Below are 14,038 nucleotides of genomic sequence, written 5' to 3' on the forward strand. Positions count from 1 at the left end.
TAAAATAAACTCAAAGTATGTCTACATCTGTCTTTCAAGGTCCAGTTATGTACAAACTGCAAGATTGGGGCTTTATTTAGAAAAATAAGACATTGAAAAAATGTGTTTCAACTGTTTCATTATCATCACTGACGACTTTCTCTGATAAAAAGGGAAAACGACAGCAAGCGCCACACACGTTGGACCGAAAAACACTGAAATTGCTTTAATTTGGCAGCGTTTTGGGGGTTTGTACCAAATGACAAGAGAGAGCCAACTACTCTTGGCCGCTGTGTGTATGTTTTGTGGCAGCTTGAGATGGAAAAATGTATTCCCATCTCTGAATCAATCCACCATTAAGTACTGCGATGTTGTGTTCGTCTGATAAGCCCCTACACATCTACATACATACATCCTCTATAAGCATGTTTGAAAAAAACCCAGCAAAATACAAAAGATGTGATGAAAACATACTGATGCAATTATGGTTTGATGTTATTTTTTAATTAAAAAAAATGTAGGTTAGGTTTTATATATATGATTTATAAATAGGTGTTTTTACCACTGTATATTCATGGAGGGTTTTGAAGGATAAATATTGTATGCTGCAGTTTATTCTTTTCCATCATGTGATTAAACAAACAATTGTGATTTACACTGATTCTACTGGCTGTTTTGATTTGCAGTGGCATGTCGGTGAGGGATAAGAGGTTGTAAACCTTGAAAATGTTGGGTATGCATGGTATGTGTCTTAGTCTGCAGAAAACAAGGACTATCCCTGGGACATGCACGTTCACATTAAATGAAAATATAAAAAGGCTCAACCAATGTTACCATTACTAAATGTATTTTTATGTCCATTCCAGCAGCTGTTCAGTGATTAAAAGACAGAACAGAATGTTCTGCGTGAACCGTTATCAACGTCCTTGAGTCTATTTTATTTTGGTACTTTATGTAGTCTGGTGTTTTGCTTTTTGCCTACCAGCCGTATTCGCGTTATTGTGAAGCTGCTAATGGCTGACGTGGAAAACGATTAGAGCCAAATGTGTTCTTCCTGTAGTAGTGAGGGACTCCCCGAGGGTGGATGCTTCTCACAAGCAGAGGAAACAACACAGAAATCACAACCAAACTGGGGCTGCTAGATAACTCATTACCGTGATTTTTCAACCTTTCTGTGGAATCGAGCATTGATCAGATAAATACGTATTTCTTTAAAACTCTGTTGTCCGAATGTCCGTACGATTTGAAGAAGGAAACTAAAAACTAACAGATTGAGTTATTCAGAGAGCTGGAGATACGCAGCTGTCCCTAATCTGATGTTAGAAAGGTGTGTGGTGAGGGGATTTCCAAAGCTATTCGACCGGTAGTTCCGAGAGAGTAAACTGGCAGCTTAATATGTCACTAATGTCTGCAAAAGAGCGTACGTTTATGTAAGATCTAAAAAGCTCAAGATACATGTTTGTGCAAGATGTCGAGGAGATCTAAAAAATATTTGAACAAGCACTCCAGAGCCGTCGGTTAATAAAGAAACAGCTCTGCTTATCTGCTTTACAAGAGCACAGGCAGGTAAGCTAACAGGCTGACTTTGTAGTGAGCTTCTTGATGTAATTCACTCCCCCTTCTTAAAATAAGTCACAGCCTCTCTTCTCCTCCAGAGCCTTTAAAAGCCCTGGCACTACTTAAAAAGGAATGAGCTGTAACACAATAGCAACAGTCAGCCGGGGCACAGAGAGGCGAAGAGGTAAAAAAAAAAAAAAAGAGCTAGCTCTCATGAGATCCCTCCACTAGCAGAGCTGGACATCAGCGGGCGATGCAGAGCGGTGGCTCTTTCAATCAAAAGCTGCCTTTTCCTTTTTCTCCCCCCCCACCCCCACCCACTTTTCAAAGTAACACCGCCGATGTAATTTTCCATGAGAGCTGCTCCATTTATCAAGGCCAGTGGCACATCGAGGCAGCTAACGAATGCCTTACTCCTCTGGATTTGTATAATTAGAGGTGGGAGAGGGAGACGCACTCAGAGGTGGTTAGCGCTCGTACGGAGGAAGTAGGGATGATTTATTCAGCATCGGAGAGCCGAAGCGTCGGGGAGCTTTAAGTTAGGACACAGACAATGTAGCCCCCTCCCCCCACCCCACCCGCTATTACACCTCCACCACGGAGAACAGGACAGCTAGTGAGACACATGCTGATTAGTGGTTGGATTACACTGGACGGGGGACAGCTAGTTCCTTTTAAATCAGCAGTCACGATGTAATGAGGCTGACGCACACGCGAATATACTTCTTTTCTCTATTTAACATTCAGAGCATTAACGTAGCAGCAAACAGCTATCTGCTATCCAAAGATAAAGTGGAGTAATGTCGACCTGAGCAGAGAATGGAGTCGCTCTACCTCTGTGTGTTGTAATTCAAGCTACGCTGTGCTTTGTTTACAAAGACGTGTTGGCGTGGGGGGCCGTCGCCATGTTGAGAGCCGTGTGGAGGCAATAGATATGCTCACAGCTTCGTGTTTAGCACCTTTAAATAATGCTGTGTTGTATTATTTTATGTAACTGTTCATGAAATACACAATATCTACAGCAATCAAACATTAAGAACAGGTGTAGGATAGGATTCTGTTATCACATGTCATGTGAAATGCTCATTTTAGGCATGGAGATTATGTTTTAAGGTTCTTGGTGTTATGGTGGAGTTCAGAATGGGATTGATGCTGTTTTTTCAGTCCACATGGCTGCAAATCTTCTGTCATTTGCAATTGCTTTTACCGTTTCCTAAGGGAACATCTTTTATAGAGCTTGGACGGTTTCAGGTCAACAGGCATGTAAAATACAGTATATGTGCTAGCTAATGTAATCTAAATTTCAAATGTGAGTTTACACTTGTCACTCATACCGTGGGACCGGTAAAATCTTCTAAGCGTTTACTTTGTTTTGCGGCATTTTCCCCTTAATCATAACGAAAGAAATGTCCGGAAAATAGATTTTTCTGAGTGAAACAGAAACTCTGATAATACTCTTTGCATCATCATCATCATTTGAGCCACTGGACCAAACACATATTTAATAAGTCACAATGAGTCATACCAATACATAAGCCTTAAATACTTTTTGGGTGGGTTGTGTCTGGTGAGCAACTTTCATTAGAATGAATGGGCATCTTCTTATACATGGTATCCAGTTCCTCCACCATACATCATTAATACAACTCATTTTTCTTTGGCTTTTACCAGTTGCAAAGTTATAAGGCTTGGTTGTCTTTTAAAAACGGATGAGAGCCTTATTGGTGTCAACGCTAGGTTTAGATCCATCTTTACTACATCCTCCCTCTTCCTTATGTGATGAATCATTCCAGTTTCTCCATTTTGAGATGTTTGTTTGTTTTATGGAAAATTCCCTTTTTTCTAAAAACACATTTATTTTGCATTAACTTGGGTCGGCAGCCTAAAAACAGCTCATGAAGCCAAAATGGATGTTCGCAGCAATATCATCACATCCCTCTTATCATGTTTTCAAGGCTGCATTTCACCGGCTGGATATTTGAAAAGCCATTCGCGACCTCTGTCCTTCATTCGGTGTTGAAAAACCAATTCATGTGGCTCTCCCTCCAAAGCCTTTTCATTCTACAAATACATTACGATTACAAAGACTTTTCTAAAAAATATTTTTCATAGCAGTCAGCCCGAGGAGGCTGCGCGGCTCGTGTTCATGACTGGGTGTCCTGGATTTAAGGAATCAAACAGGCTTCCTCGCAGCCCATCCCCCACGCCACTTTCAGAGCAGCAGGAAAAACGACCAAGGCGTGCTTTGCACCGGCTCCCTCCCCCACACACATGCGCACACACACACACACATACACACTCTGCTCCGCCAGGCATTGCTGGGGCTTGTGGGATTAAGAATGGAACACGATGACAGACAAAAACAGTCCTCAGCGCCTCCCTGCTCTGCCGTCTTTTATACTGCCAGAGCATGAAAAGGCCGCTATGAGGCAAACAATAGACGCGGCGATAGATCAACTCTATGAGTGAACAAGATAAGTGTGGGTGAAACGCTACACGGATCTTTATATTGTTCTTGTAAGATTCTGTCAGCGCAGAAATTGTGTGAAGAAAAATAAAAGTGGAACGAGATGTGACATTCACACAGGCGTAATGTGATGTATATGGCTGACAACGTGTGTTGTATTCTTGTCTGACATTAGTGCTTAGTTTTACTGGCTCGTGTACAGTTCACAACAAGCTGGGATTCATTTTTAAAACATGAAGACACTTCCTTTTAATCAAACCTCTGCTGACAAGAAGAGGGGCGAGAAAACATTTCCTGAGCATCATATTCGTTAAGAGTGCCCTTAGTCACCGCGCGGTAACAAAAGAGAAAACAGCAGTGGGTGTTTTTTTTTTTTTTTAATGCATCACATGTCGGACAGCTTCAGGGAGTGGAGTGCTTCTCCAGACCGGCTGTTAACGACAGGCTATCACAGAGCACGACTTCAAGAACCCTGAAGCATTCAGCATGTTGTATTCATTCATACAACGGTAATTAAAACTGATGAAAGCAAGTATTGTTTGAGCGATACACAGACAAACGCAACTCCACGGATGTATTATTTGTTGCTGGCTTCTGGAGAATAAAACCAACACATTTCAGGGCACAATAGAAATTTTACAGCAACCCACAAAATGATGCTAGCTAGCGTAGCTTCATCTAGAGTACAACCTTTGAACCACAAGAATGTTTGTACGCTGGTTCCTTTGATATAAGAGACTAATTATTGGAGTAATTCTTTTTTTGATACACTAACACAGTGGCAAACAAATCCATACAGCATCAGAAGAAAGTAAAAAGAAAAAAAACGTACCTTTTCATTTTTCACCTTCTTTAACGTCTTGCATTCAGTATTACCATTTTCCACCTCCTCCGGTTCAGTTTTTGCGGTCAATGCTGGTACGATCCCTATAGGTTCAAGTGCAATATTCCCCATTTGATTGGCTTCCACCAACTCTGTGGATTGTGTGTTCTCAAAGGACGCGTTACGACTATTCCCCAAAGCGACCTGGGCTTGAGACACGACATCCTTCTCGGCAGCCGCTATCGCCACGACCGGGGCTCCGTCTGTTTTGTCCTTCTTGCTTTTCCCGCTAGCCCCTTCTTTCTCCTTTTTGCCACTCAGCACACCTCTGGAGGCTTTGCCCCCTTTTTCCAAGTTCTTCCCAGGGGCGGAATTGTTGGCGGCGGCTCCTGCGCTCGCTGCCGTGCCCGTCGGCTCCCCTTGAGTCCGCCCTGTAGTTTCCTTTTTGCCCCCATCCCCGGCTGAAGCTTTGCTACTATTGTCTTTAGAGTTCTTGCTGCGCTTGTATTTGGATTTGCTCTCCTTGCCTTGCGAGCCAGACACCGGACTAACAAACCTGATGTTGTCGGGCAACGCCGCCACTGCACTGGGTGGTGCCGCCATGCCGTCTTTGGTGCCAGACATCTCAAGTTTGTCCTTCTCTAAGTCAGCGTCAAGGTCGATAATCAGATTTCCAACACCGATATCCCACTCATCCCCGCTATCGTAAGTGTCCACCGCATTAGAGTCCACACCTTTCCCGCCTGCAGTGCCACCACTTAGGGACATTTTAGTGCCAACGGCCCAGGATTGCCTCGATGAGGTCCGACACCCTCTCAGACGGTTGGGACTCGGGGGCTAGGGTTAGAGAATCCTCACGTTCTACTCGTTCCTGTTCCATTTAACCACATGTTGTCCTAGAACGGAGAGAGAAAAGGATTATTATTAGTCGAATAATGAAATAGAAAGAACAGTACTACAACTCTGCAATCACAGAACAGCGCATTTCATTGGGGTACAATAAAAAAAATAAAAATCTAAATTGTTGGATCACGTCCTGTTGATTCTTTTTATGTTACGGAGCAAACCACCGTGGTTATACCCACTGGTGTGACAGCACTGCGTCGAAACCCCTCTCCTCATAATCACTTCCCACAGTCGCCATGGCAACCTTGGGAAATGTAGCTTAAATCCTGCTTTGACAGCCAAGGTGGCCCCACTGTTCTGAGTGACTGGCTCTCTTTTCACAGGGCACTGCTGATAGTGTCACTGCTGATAAATAAGGAGTCGCTGGCCTCAACCCCCCCCCCCCACATGGTTTATGGAGCCGTGCCTTTTCAACTCCAGCACACAATGCTAATCTTGCATTAGCAGAGGAGCTTAAAAAACATGAATGAACCAGTGTGTGGCTCGGGAGAACATCAGCTTGCTGTATTTGCTTGCATAATTTAGCCAAAAGGTCAACATGTTTCATATATTTCAGCAAATTACTTCCAGGGGAGATCTCAATTTTGGACCAAATGCACATCAACATTAATAAAAAAAACTTGTTCTTCAAAACGAAACCTCAAGAATTTAGGGTTATTTCCACAATTCAGATGATACATGTTCTCAGATTGGGGTTCCGGGTTTAGAGGACTGTAGGTCCTCTTTTGTTTTATCTGAATATTTATTTTTATCTAAAATACAACAGCGATTGGTTAAAAAGAAAAATATTGTGCAACAACTTGTGTGTTTTTGCCGTGTTCATCGCGAGAGGCCGTGAAATCTCTTTAACACCTTTTATATTATTTTTTGTTAAACACCACACAGAAATTATGAAGAGGATTATTAATGTAAAGCCCGTCGAGTTTCCCATGTGAATAACACATGCTATATAAATACAGTTAAATAACACATGCTATATAAATACAGTTGGCCTTGGGAGCTACATCAGTACCATTACGGCTCTTAAGTACTCGCCTTCAGCCTCAGCCAATTAGTTTGTCCATTTTAAATACTACAACCAATTCTATTTGGATTAGTTCAAATCTGCTTTGAGGAAAAATGGTGGATTTTCCTAAAATGTAACTTGTGGAACCATAGCTGACTGTGCACCAGAAGTGCTATAATGATACGCGTTTTAAATGGGCTTTCTGTACTAATAAACATTCAATCAACTGTTTCTTTTTATTCTGAACAAATTCTACTCTTTGTAGAACTCAGACGGTTACAAAGCATCAACCAATTCACCAGAAGAACCATTTAATACTCCTATCTGCTCTGGGAAAATCTTTTATCATTGCATCTTATGGTTTAACCCCGAGAAGCTTTTAATACACTAGTGCTGATGGTTTTGATACCAGAAAGAGTATATTTTCTGAAAACCCTGCGCTTTCAGTCCCCCCCGAGAGCTCACTGCATGTTGGTAAATAATTAAAACTCACATCTGTAGTTGTCATCTTCCCCGTGCGATCAAGAACATGACGGATGAGTAAGCAGGAGCACAAATGACTCTGGAGTGGTGGTAAGGGCTATGAGATCAATATGGCCTCAAACAAGCATTAATTCTGATGGTTCTCTTTGTGCTTGGTTCAATAAAAAGCTTAACGATTCACAGTGGAGCCCTGGAGAGATCATAACAAAATCATGTACATATGTTCTTATTTCTGACTTCTACCAATTGTGTGTTTATGATGCGTTTTGCATCTCAAGCAAAGAATCCTCTCTTTTCTATTTGGATATCTGGGTTTAATTGGTTAACTGAATTGTGCTGAGATGTAACTGGTTTTAAATTAAAGACATTCCCACATACTTCTCCTCGTTGTGTTCTCTTAATTAAATTAAGATTAAGAATTGATAAAAAAACAACCACCATTTTCTAGTTATTGAGGATCCCACTTGCTTAAAAAGTGTTGAATATTTAAACCCTACATTATTTGTTCGAGTTGTAAAACTCACAAAGCACAGCCGACCTGCACGTAATTCAAACCGCAAACCGTGAAATTATTACAAATTCAGTGTACATCCTCAGACGATTAGCCCGCACTAAATACAGCTCATCTTGATGGGCTTATCAAGTCAAATCCTGAAGCTTCTCCGATAACTACGACAGCATCCAGAGAGATTGTACGGGGATATCAGCACATTTTACGCTTCATTACAGTTCGGAGTACAATTAAATTAATCTCTCTATAATGGAAGAGCTGGAAGAAATATTACATATATAAACCATCTGTTCACTGCATACCGGGCGAGCCTAGTTGCATCTTCCTCTGGGAAATAAAGGGATGTGAAAATACAACAACTACATCTGACTGTTACAGTACAGATGCTGCTCTTTAAAGCTAGGGTTGTTCCCCCAGAGAAGCAGTCATTTTGCACCACCTACCATTACTCAGCTCTCATTAGAACAACAGGCCAAAATGGCAGCTGGTTCACATAATGCACAGAGCTCTTGTTGATTCAGTTAAGGAGCCATTCGTATCGCCAACCCCTCCCCCCCCAAGCAGTGACAAGAGGTAAAACTGTTGAACAATCATTTGAACACCGTGCCTGTTTATTCCTCACAGATGGCTCCCCAAAGGAACAACAGTCAGTGGCAGGTTTTTGGAGGGCGGAGAGATGCAGCTGTCCCTGTTTGACTGGGTAAACAGTTGTGAGGTCTAATTTGTCAAACACCTCCACAAAGGAGAGGTTGTAACTCTATCGGCGGTTGACCTACTGTACTGCCTTTAGCTGGAACTGCAGTGCAAGCCCTGCAGAGGAAATGTCCCAGTGAGTGGCCTGTTGAGCGAAAGGCATGCAGGCTGTGCAACTCCCAAAGTGCTTGTCCTTTTTTTTTTTTTTTTTTTCTTTTTTTTTTTTTTTTTTTTTCTTCACAGATCCAGTTTCATTCAGCAATCTATCACAGGGGCCACATGAGCTGCAGTGGAGGTGCAGAAAAAGAGAGCTATTTATTTCTGGTCGATTTGCTATGGAACACGACTGAATCGGACCTGGTGTAATGTTGTTTTTTTTCTGCACGCGAGAACGACGTTACACCAGATCACAAGGTAGAGTATGAGGCTCGTCTATATTCGGGGCACTGATATTGCTCATTACAGAGAACAACGCCGGACTTATCTAGCTAGTTTGCTGTTTATATGTGACAGACAGAGGTGTGTATCGAGAGGGTTTGCAAAGAAAAAGGTGGCAAATAACAAGAAGTGCACGGGGGAAATATGAACGAGAGACTCCTACTGTGACAAAACACAACAACAAGTACATTCACTTTTATCTAGGGCAAAAAAAAAAACTAATCATATTGTGATGCCTGACATGTGTTTCAAGTCATGTATGTCAGAACGCAGAACAGGTAATTATAGTTCGAATTGCACAGATAAAAAAAAAAAAAAAAAGCAGCTCAGGCATGAATTAATTGTGCCCCTACATTAGGCATGTGTCAACAAGACGATTTCACAGTGTGATTATCTGAGCCAGAGAAATCTCTTTGCATGATTGCATCACAATAATTACTGAAGTAAGATGAGAGTTAATATTAAAAACGTAGCTACCATAATGACAGAAATATGAGCATTCTCTGGTCACAGTAAATGTGTTTTACTGGCATGGCACTGCTGCCAGACCTTTGTTTGTTGTTGTTCCTGCTAAAAGTGTAAACTCATTAAACACAAAGCTATGATGTTTTTTTTTGTTTTTTTTTTTTAAATTGGAGGTATGCAGTCATGATGATTATTGTCTCATCTCTGCTCCCAATACTCAAAATCTCATTAAGAGCTGAAAGATGCGTCTCCAAAGTTGTTTTTAAATGATCTTGCAGAGGATCAGGGGGAGTCTGGGTTTGTCGTAGCTCACTGAGGAGGTTTTAACACCTCGGAAAATCTCAACTACATGCCCTGCATAGCTGTGGCTCTGTGCATCAAACATGCGCTGACTGGTTGAACAGCGAGGCGTATGCAGGAGCTCTGAGGTTGGGCCAACACCCCCGCCGCACATTACTAAAACAATAAACCAAATGGTAAGAAGCAAAGAGAGGGTTTGTTTATTTAATGTCCGTTTTATAAATTGAGAATGGTTGGGTTTGTTGACTTTGGTCAGACAAAATAAGCACTCACAACTTGTGTATGGAATACATTTTGTTCTATGGAAAAAAATATTAATAACAAATAAAAAACCAATAGATTATTCTTTAATTTAAAATTCTGGGTTCAGTCCTACCCAAACAAATACAACCCAGTATTCAAACTGTGTAGACTTTCTGAGAAAATCCCAATCAAGATGGTTATTTTTGTGAGAACAAGATCAGATTTTTGTTTTTCTTGGCTATACAAAGTCACCCATAAGATTCAACCATCACGCTCTGTTAAAGGGAAAGTACTCCAAGGTAGTAAAACATGAACACATTGTTTAAATCATCCATTTAGCACCACATAATTGGCCATAGTCACAACAATGAGTACAATAACAAGATCTGTATGTACTTGCCAACATAAAACACAGATAGATTAGTAGTTACAATGTTGTTTTTCTGATATGCTTCCGTTTACGAGTCACTAGGACAAAATGCAAATGGGTTGTTACAAACTTGAATTGCACACAGTCTGACAATGTGAATCCTTCTCTCTGCAGGTCATTTTAAAAAGGCAGGTCCTCGTCCACAGAGCCCCACAGTAACCTCCATGTAATTGGATTGTGTGCTTGAGCTGATTACCGAAATAGAACAGTCCAGGTGATGGGAATCAGGAGTCTGTGGGTCGGCCAGTATCTTTATCAGTAAATATGTCAACGACAGGAAGAAGTGCGACCTCACTGAAGCACATTTGAAGGCATTACATTGATTTTTTTTGTTTGGTGTCCTATATCTTATGAAACGTGTATTTTCATCTTTAGATTTAGGCTGAGCAATAATAATTTAATATGAAATGAGAAATATATATATATAAATGAGTAAATACTCAATACTTTTCATTTGTATTTAATGTATTTAATTCACATGAGTATAGAAAACCGTGTGGTTTTAGAGTATATATATATATATATATATATATATATATATATATATATAGATAGATAGTTATCAAGATATAAGATTAGTAATATAGTGATAGCAGATTTTAGACATATAGCCCAGCCCTACTTTAGATCAAATTGTAAGGTTATGCTCAACCTAAATTAGATCCTTAATGAGGTCACTGTGGTTGGTGTTTGGTATTCTTAGTATTATTGCCAAAGGGTTGATTTTTTTTTTTTTTATTAGCCCTGACTGCAGCAGCTTTCTGTATCTCTTGGACTGGCAGCTGTATAACTCACATCGACAGTAACCAAATAAGTGTGAAATATGCAGATTGTTCTCTGGCTGATTAAGATTTAATGTCCGGGCTCTTGTGTGATGCAGTAAAAAGAAAAAGCTCCCACACCACACAGCCTAAAACGGTACCATTCTCAACGGTAGTTTTTCAATAAAGACGGTTAAGTGGAGAAACACGACTACAGTGATCTGTCTCTTTGTTTTCTTATGAGTATCCTGCATGCTTTGTCCGATCAAGACTACATCCACACTAAGGTGAATAAATAAGCGTCCAGAGTTTACATGTAAAAGAGCGACTTATGTTTTCAGGACATTAGACTTAAACACAGTTCATAAATTCTACCTGTTAACCAGGCAAAAACAATTTCCTGTGTTGCTTCACAGACTGTTAAATTAATTGCTATTTTACGATTGCGTGATCGTCTGACATTAAATGCACATGCTATACAATTACTGCCACAGAACTCCTCACTATGTCTGAGCAGGCATATGAGATAGTTTACAAAACCCAAGATTCATGAGAATTATAGACTGTGTTAAAAAGCTCAGTTTTTGGTTGGAAAAAAAAAATGACGGCTCACTTTGAACAGAAGGGCAAAACAGAGGAAAAGTTGATATGGTTGTAAGTCCTGCTGACCAAAAGTCCTACCCATTCTATTTAGCAGCAATGAAACGGCTACATAAACAAGAAAAGTGCATTCAGCAGACTGCAGAGCTCTCCCAGGTGTGTCTGCAACGACCACTGCTGTACTGTGTGATTGAATGAATACAACCACAGTTGACTAAACCCTGCAGCTAGACACAAATGGCCTGTAAGGCTTTTATAAAACTCCATTCAAACTCAAAAACAAGCAGCGATGTATGCAGGCAATCGTCTCAAAGTTGTCGTACAAGATATTTCATCCAATCTTGCCAAAAAGCAAAATGAAACTTACCAAGCTGTCTGCTCTGATAGCAGTGGCTGTGTGGCTGCAACGTACTCAGCAGTGTGTGTACTGGTAGCTCAGATCACTAACAAACACACCATCCAAAACACTTAAAGTGAGCAAACTGTTTCCACCGCCCCTGTGTCTCTGGCTGCAGAGAAACGGCCGATATGTACTCAGCAGTTTGTGTTTACTGTTAGTTCCGTCAGCTGTTTGGCGTACACAGTCCAAAACCCTAAAAGTGAGCAAACTGTTTCACCCCACTGTGTCTTTGAACGCAGAGTAGCCATTAGGGAGTCCTAGAAGCACTCAGCTGTGTTATTACTAGCGGCCTTACAGGCTAGTAGCCGGTTAAGAGTGGTGAGTGAGCAGTCAGCAAGCAGTCAATGGCAGTATGAAACAATAAAAGGTATTTAGAAAAGAAGTGCAAGTCACCGCAACCATAAAAGGTCCTTAAGCATGCAGCCATAACAGGGTGCCCAAAATATGATGTGGTTTGCTGCAGCAGAATGAAGCTTAGCCGTGGACAGAATGACTCACTCACCTTCACAGATGCATGCAACCGATTGCATGATCCCTCTGGCACAGATTACTATATTTATATAACTACAATAGCACAAAATCAGCTGTATGCTAGTGAATGTTTTTTGTTTTGATTGAATATCTGTTATTTCGAACACGTGGCTGTCATTACTGTGGCCCACAAATATTGTGTTAAAGGATTAAAAAAGCACATAAGTTATATGTTAAAATATAATAAGTATAATATATCGTAAGGGAATCAGTGAAATGAATAGTTCTGCCTTCACACTAGTTCCACGCTATTAGTGATTCAATCAGTTTGAAGAGAAAGATTTAAAACAAATCTTAGTAGGCGTTTAAAAAAATGCAGACAGATAATTGCATAAATTAAGTAAATGTGTGGGCTGGAGATAGCCGACATCTTGATGGGAAATGTGGAGAAATAGAGATATCTGCCAACAAATAAAAATAAATGAAGTGTTACTTGCACTATAATTATTGTGTATACTTAACAAAATATGTTGTTCAGGTGATGACTAGCACCAGAACTAGAAAAAGCCTCCAGTTAACAATATGCCATGGTTATAGGTTATGGGGCAATTACAGCTTTTATTAGCTGGCTAACTAATCATTAACATTTTATTTGTGAGTTAAACTTCCTTACAAATCAGCATTGAAATTGAATCTAAGCAATGTTTCTTGCTAGACAGCTTATGCTCACTTTGTTCCGTCGTTTAATCTTTTGATTTCACCATCAAAGACTTTCTCTCAAGGTTTAAAGCAGCTGACAGATGAAGTCAGCTCTGTGTGAACTGCAATCAAATTGAGCTAAACATCCGTTTTAGAAGTAAGCAAACATTTGGTTCAGCTGAATCAAAGCTTAATTAAGTGCATCTACTGTCATTTGATCGTTTAAAAGCTCTCCTCAGTAAATGACCTTATCCTCATTCATGCAGGATATGAATGAGGTTCTCTTTGACATACTATTGGAAATAACTTCATTTCCAGCACAGTGTCAACACAATTTCCCCAATCCTTCTTAGGAATGAAAGCATACACAAATATATATATGACACTTCCAAGACCATTATTTTGTAAAGCAGAAAATAGTGGCGACCACTTTAAACTGGGAATCCGACCGACGGATGAGTACGAATAAATAATCAAATTGTGGATCGTCTGTGGCCACAGCTGATACAGAGACCAGAGTGTAAGGAAAACCAGATCTTAAAACCTTGACACGGTGCCAGATTGATTTTTCCTGTGCTCAAAGGAAGACTCCGGCAGAAACAGGAGAAGCTCCATTAACATGCTCAGCCACTGCACACTGCCACGATTTCTGAATTACAAAAGCAAGTCACTAAGATTATCAAAACACGTCCCATTATCTTCGCTCACTTCATTCCATAATTGAGACACTGTCTCGATGCCAGTCGATATAATAAACAGCAGCAGCATCTGCTGTGGCACACTTGTTTTGTGTTTGTGAAAAGTAG

General features: G+C 40.5%; 1 protein-coding gene across 5 annotated transcripts in view; it reads right to left on the reverse strand.

Moving 5' to 3' along the window:
- LOC129102632 (zinc finger protein 609-like) overlaps positions 1–14,038 on the reverse strand; it is a 72,334-nt gene that overhangs the window by 44,233 nt on the left and 14,063 nt on the right. For all 5 annotated transcript variants that reach the window (XM_054612880.1, XM_054612872.1, XM_054612887.1 and 2 more), the window contains exon 2: positions 4,836–5,722. In XM_054612880.1, the coding sequence (XP_054468855.1) occupies positions 4,836–5,594 (759 nt within the window). In that variant the 5' untranslated portion in view covers positions 5,595–5,722. The remainder of the gene's footprint in view (positions 1–4,835; positions 5,723–14,038) is intronic.

The sequence above is a fragment of the Anoplopoma fimbria genome, chromosome 2, assembly GCF_027596085.1.
Source record: "Anoplopoma fimbria isolate UVic2021 breed Golden Eagle Sablefish chromosome 2, Afim_UVic_2022, whole genome shotgun sequence".
Taxonomy (NCBI): Eukaryota; Metazoa; Chordata; class Actinopteri; order Perciformes; family Anoplopomatidae; genus Anoplopoma; species Anoplopoma fimbria.